Consider the following 6,064-nt stretch of genomic DNA (forward strand, 5'->3'; position numbering starts at 1 on the left):
ACACTCTCTGATTCACATTTTGCCGGAATAATTATATTATTGCATGCAAGCTGCAGATGGTCTCTGTGTTTGGTTTACAGCGTTTTTTATTCACACGAGCAGCATAGTTCTATGGATGGTCGTGTTGGTCTGTCGGTTGCTCCACCACTTTGGTTCTGACTGAAATATATAGCTCAAAAACCGTTGGATGGATTGCCATGAAATTTGCAACAAACATTTGTGATTCCCAGAGGATGAACCCTCTGGGAATTGTTGGTGATCCGCTGAAATTTTCAACTAGTGGCAGTATTAGTTTGACTAGTTACCACTATTAGTTAGTGGTTCTGAGTAAAAACATCTCAACCATTGGATGGATTGTCATGAAATTTGCAACAGATATTCAAGGTCCCTTGAGGATAGATTCTAATGACTTTGGTCATCTTCTGTACTTTTCCTGTAGAGCCATCAGCAGATCAAAATTGCCACTCATTCAGCGAAAAAGCTGAACAGATATCTGATGCACTGTCACATAATTTTGTACTGACATCATGGTCCCCAGAGGATGGAGCCTTATGACTTCAGTGACCTCCTGACTTTTCATCGAACGCCGCCATGAGGTTCAAATTTTTGGTGACTTACCATAAAATGCACTAACTTTTCATCATCAGGTTAAAATTCAAAATTGTCCCACTCTTTGGTTTATAGAAATACCTGCAGAAATAATGACACTCCAGCCTCAGCTGCGCTTTGTGTCAAGTGCTGATTTGCAAATGTTAGCACGCTAACACACAAAACTAAGATGGTGAACACTGTAAGCCGCATACATGTTTAACACCATCATGTTAACATGCTGGTGATGGCACGAAGCTCAAAGCACCACCATCAAACACAGCTTCACAGAGCTGCTGCTGTGTCTGTAGACTTTTAAATGGCTTCCGTTTACATTTTGAGCTTCAGGGAGTCACCTTCTCATGCTCATATGATCTCCACAAGACAAAAATAAGCTTCTGTTTCTAAAGTATCAACAGAACAAGTGAACACGAGAAAGGACTTTAGATCAAAGCCACAGCTGTTTGACAGAGGAAGTAAAACTCTTTTCTTGTGAATGTATTGGAGAGAAATAAGACCTGAAAACTGACTACTCGAAGCCTTTTGTCTGGTAGATAGTGAAGCAGCCCTTAGCCTTGAGTTTTGAAAGAATTCATCTGTCTGATTGCACATGGCTCGTCCTCTTGCTGCAGACAGCTCTGCAGCACATGGATATGGATGCCAGCGTGTCTGTTTGAACACTGCGGTGAAATAGTGCCTGTGAAATACGAAGCTGTCAAACGTCTCCAAATTTAGCACCATGAAACAAAGTGTTTCCAGTGAGGTTTTTACGGGGGGCTCGGGCAGGGGCGGAGAGGTGGTCTTCATCGTATGAAGTGCTAGTCTCCAGGGGGAAGTTAAGCCACTAACTAATCAGGAGTTTGAACTACAAAGGCATTTTTTCTTGGTAATTGGAGCCCGTTAAAAGCCAGAGTGTGTCTTGAGAAACCTCTGAGGAAATCTGCGGTGTCTGATGAATGAGGTCTCAGATAAGGCGTTGAGGGTCTTTGAAATTAGATAAAATCACTGGATAAAGGCTCGATCGATGGCAAGAATTGACTGGTTTTGATGGAGCTTTGCTGGCAGTGTTGGTGGTGGGTGGCAGGACACACCGGAGGCTTTCTGGGGGATGTTCCCGGGGTATTCCAGCTATGCGTGTCAGAATGGCAACAGGACGGAGGTCATCGCTCATCCAGGGTCTTTAATCTTCACCAACCCCCCCCCAAATCTCTCCATCCCTCTCTCTTTCTCCTCTTTTCCATCTTTTTGCTCCCCTCCTCTCCGCTCTCTCATCTCCCTTTCACCTTTCACTTTTCCTCTCTCACCTCCCCCTTTCGTGATAGATGGAGTGAGAAAAACAGGGTGGAGGGGTCGGAGGAGGGCGGAAGGAGTCGAAGAAGCAAAAACAGCATCCCATGTCAAATGTCAAAAAACAAAAGCCCTGAAAAAACAGACAGCGGATTTCACTTTCCTGGAGGCAGATTTACTCTGTCCGGCTCGTAAAGGTGGGTGGGCCAAGAGACAGGATTGTGTTATTATCTGTGCGTGTGTGTGTGACCCCACACCGAACTGTGAAGTGTGGGGAGACAAAATGGATTGGAGGGGTGTGTGTGTGTGTGTGTGTGTAGGGGGGTGTTGAAGTAAACAGAAGCAAAGAGAAGGGAGAGAAGAAAAAGTGGAGAGAAAAATTTATGAAAACAAAAGTATTGTAGCAGATGGGGCCAGGATTTACCTTGGAAACAGCATTACGGGGCAGAGGAACTGGGGGAGCGCTGAGGAGGGGGCGTGAGCCAAGCTGGAGTCTATCACAATCTCTGGAGACTGATGAACAACGGGGAGGGGGGGTCCCACATACACAGCAACAGACACACTCCTCACACACTGTGGGGGGAAGAGATATAAAAGGGCTCCCAGGGAGAAAGAGCGGCCAGGCGAGCCTCAGAGTGGCCGTCCTGCTCATTTCCACTGCTGTGCGTCACTGAGTGTGTTTAGGCAAATGTGCGTGTGTATGTGTGTGTGTGTTTGTGTGACAAAGTGCACATGGTCATCTGAGAGAAGCGTGCTGTTTCTACCACAAAGGAATAAAGTCCGACAGGTCGTTTTTTTTTCCCCCCCAGAAGCTAAAAGGAAGCAACGATTGACTGGATGGGGGCAGCTGGAGGGTTGCTGAAGCCTGGCTGTTCTTGAACCTGAAAACGGTGTTTGATTTGCAGGTTTTTTCGGCTGAGCTGTTTACTCCTCTCCCTCTGAGTACTTCTTGCTTCCGCCACGGGGTGTCAAGAGTTGACTCTTGAACTGCTTGCGGAGGGATTTGAACAGACGCAGGGATTTTCATTGGATTTTTGGATTTTTTTGTCTTCCTTTCTGATCAGTCGTCGATGTGCTGAGGCAGAATGGACACCTCATTTTTATCAGACACAGACTACAATCAGACCTATGTGGACGAGCATTTTTACCTTGAGGACAATATTAATGGCTTTGGCATCACTAGGGCGATACTCTACTTGGCGGTTTGTGTCCTGGGACTTGCTGGGAACTCCCTCGTCATCGTTGCCATTTTGAAATTGGACAAAATGTCATCTTCCACGACGGTGTACATCTTCAACCTGGCACTGGCCGACGGCCTCTTCATGGTTGGTCTTCCCTTCATAGCGAGCCAGAACTTCCAGAACCATTGGATGTTTGGCAACACGGCGTGCAAAGTCGTCATGGTGCTGGACGGCATCAACCAGTTCACCAGCGTCTTCTGTCTGACGATGATGAGCATCGACCGCTACATGGCGCTGGTTGACCCGCTTCGGTTCGCCCGTTGGAGGACGCCGCGCTGCGCCAAGATGGTTTCGGCCCTCTTGTGGCTCTTTTCGCTCCTCACCATCCTCCCCATGGCGCTCCACTTCTCAGCCGATCGAGGCCTGTGCATACCAGACCTCGGCTCGGATGCCTGGTGGCTCGGCATCTTGTCTTACACCTTCGTGATGGGGTTTGCTTTGCCGTTCACGGTCATGACGGCGTCCTACGCAGCGCTGCTGCTCACCTTGAGGTCCCAGCGGCTCAGAACGACGACGCTGAACCACGAGAGCCACCGGCTGGAGCGACAGGTCACCAAAATGGTGGTTGCAGTGGTGGTAGTGTTCGGGATGTGTTGGCTGCCGTTTTACACCTTCAACTTCTGCTCCCTGTATCAGACTGGCCTGGTCCTGAACTTCGCCAGAGCTTTTGAGTTTGTGGTCCTGCTGTCATACTCATGGAGCTGCGCGAACCCCATCCTCTACGCCTGCCTCTCCGACACCTTCAGGAGACACTTCCGCACCCTCCTCTGCCCTGCTGCCAAGTCATCTCCCAGCATGCAGTGCGACACTGAACGGTATGACTTAAATGACACGGGTGTGTCGGATGTGACCATTCTGGCGTAGAGTGAGGACGAAAGACTGACTCACCATTTTACACCATTTCCTGTCATGATGCACTGCATGATACTTTTCAGCTTCTTTTATATAATTTACTCATTTGATGGTTTGTAGACATGCGATAAATTCCGTTTTTGTTTTTTTAATTTCCCAACTTAACTCAAAATTTACTGAAGGTACATTATTTGCCTCCAAGAATTAAGCTGGACATATTTTCCTTGATTTTCTTGGTCAGATTTGCTGTCGTACTGACAGTTCATTTGTGTTCATTTGATCACACATTTCACACTCTTTGCCCAGCTGAAAGTTTCCCTTTTTTTCCCTAAGGAAATGAAAAAGGCTTTTCTCAATTTATCAACAAGGGTTTCTTTAAGAGAAAAAGAAAAGTCAAAAAGGAAGAAAAATGCTCCTCCAACAGCATAATTCAATTAGACCTTTCATAACACTCTCTTCAGCTGACAAATCCCCTGTCTTGACAGTGTACAGACCCACCTCCTGCTTGGTCTGAGTCAAGCCTGTTGTAAAATTGATCTTCTAATAGCTCCGACCGCTGAGGCGACCTGCTCTGCTACGTCTCTTGTTTTGCTGCATTTCACCAGAACTAATGAAATGAGGCACAAGAGGGATGAAGTGTGGACAGGTGGAGTGTAAACAGAACAACACGGGTCACTCGCCTGTGGCCAAACACCAGCACAAAGACACACACAGACAGCTCCCCCAATCCCACAGCTGGATGATGTCCCAGTTGCTTTCAGTATACATGTGTCAGATGTGTGTGTGCTTGTGCCTGGGTGGCCACGTGCACGCACCTGTACGCATGCATGTTGGGAACCTCTGGTATTCTGCTTGATCCTGGGTGACTTAAGAGGATTTCCAAAAGCTACTTTTAAGGAAGTAAACAGGATAAAATGTGAACATCATTCACTTTATTTACTGAGGTTGTTCCAATGAAGTGAGTGAATATCCTACCAGCACTCGTCTTGTGTTACAGTGAGTGTCTTAGTCTCTTCCTAAATTGCTCGAAAATGGATTCTGGCACCCCAGCTTTTTTTCCGCTCTTAGCGGAAAACCTTGTATCTCTGAAATGTCGATAATTGAGAAATGTAAAAAGCAGTCTTGGGGTTAGCTTGATGAAAATGCATTTTGACATTGTGCTGGAAAGGTTCTTGTGAAGTCGCACAGGGGCGTGCCATCCATCAATTTTAGCCAAACCTGAAAATCAGCTACATGAAAGTAATGATTTTCATGTAACAGCAGTGACAGCACATGCCTCTCAGTTTTGAGACCCCGATCTCCCTGGAATTAGCACGCATCCCAGGTGGTTGGATTTAAAGCAGTGGGAAAAGTCACATCCAGAACATGTATGAACACACCCAAGATGGATCCACAGCATTTGGCATGACACGAAGCGGGAGACACGCTCACAGAAACACATTTTAGCACACGCATGCAAAGAAAAAGTCAGCAGAAGACGGGCTGCTCATGCTCACGTCAGAGCACATGTTGGTCGCCCATCATCAGTGATGTAAATGTGTGTAAATGAGAAAATGATGCGCGTGATGATCTTTATTTTGCCGAGAGAAACATACACCTGTTGTTAGAATGTGCACCAGAGATGAGAGGGGCTCATTTTAAAACCTGCTTTGAGTGTAATCCATTTACACCACATCTAAACACACAAAAACACATATTTTATGAAGCCTGTTGTGTCGTGATTATTACTGAGACTGCTAAACAGACGTGGGACAGAGACCTCACTTTATTGATCATTTACTCACTCTATATATGAGCATTTCTCACATGCTACTGCTCTATTGCCTTTAAATAAATATAGTTGCTCGTGTTTGATTTGGTATTCCCGTTGTCTTTTTTCAACGCAAAGGAACGAACCACAACCATGTCAGATACTCTGTTTTCTGTCATGGGTGCTAGGAAAGGTTTTGAGACTTGTCAGCAGTCTTACATTCAATCTCTGACAACTTGATGTCATGGCAGAAGTGGAAAGTAACTAAGTATATTTATTCATGTAATTACTCAAAGTACGATTCTGAGGTACTTCATTTGAGTATTTCTAGTTTATGGTGCTTCAT

General features: G+C 46.0%; 1 protein-coding gene across 1 annotated transcript; it reads left to right on the forward strand.

Moving 5' to 3' along the window:
• Nucleotides 1-2,960: 2,960 nt before the first annotated feature.
• LOC121624703 (somatostatin receptor type 2) lies at nucleotides 2,961-3,980 on the forward strand. Its single transcript, XM_041962541.1, has one exon. It carries the CDS (start codon nucleotides 2,961-2,963, stop codon nucleotides 3,978-3,980), a length of 1,020 nt encoding a protein of 339 aa, XP_041818475.1.
• Nucleotides 3,981-6,064: the final 2,084 nt, after the last annotated feature.

The sequence above is a fragment of the Chelmon rostratus genome, chromosome 21, assembly GCF_017976325.1.
Source record: "Chelmon rostratus isolate fCheRos1 chromosome 21, fCheRos1.pri, whole genome shotgun sequence".
NCBI lineage: Eukaryota > Metazoa > Chordata > Actinopteri > Chaetodontiformes > Chaetodontidae > Chelmon > Chelmon rostratus.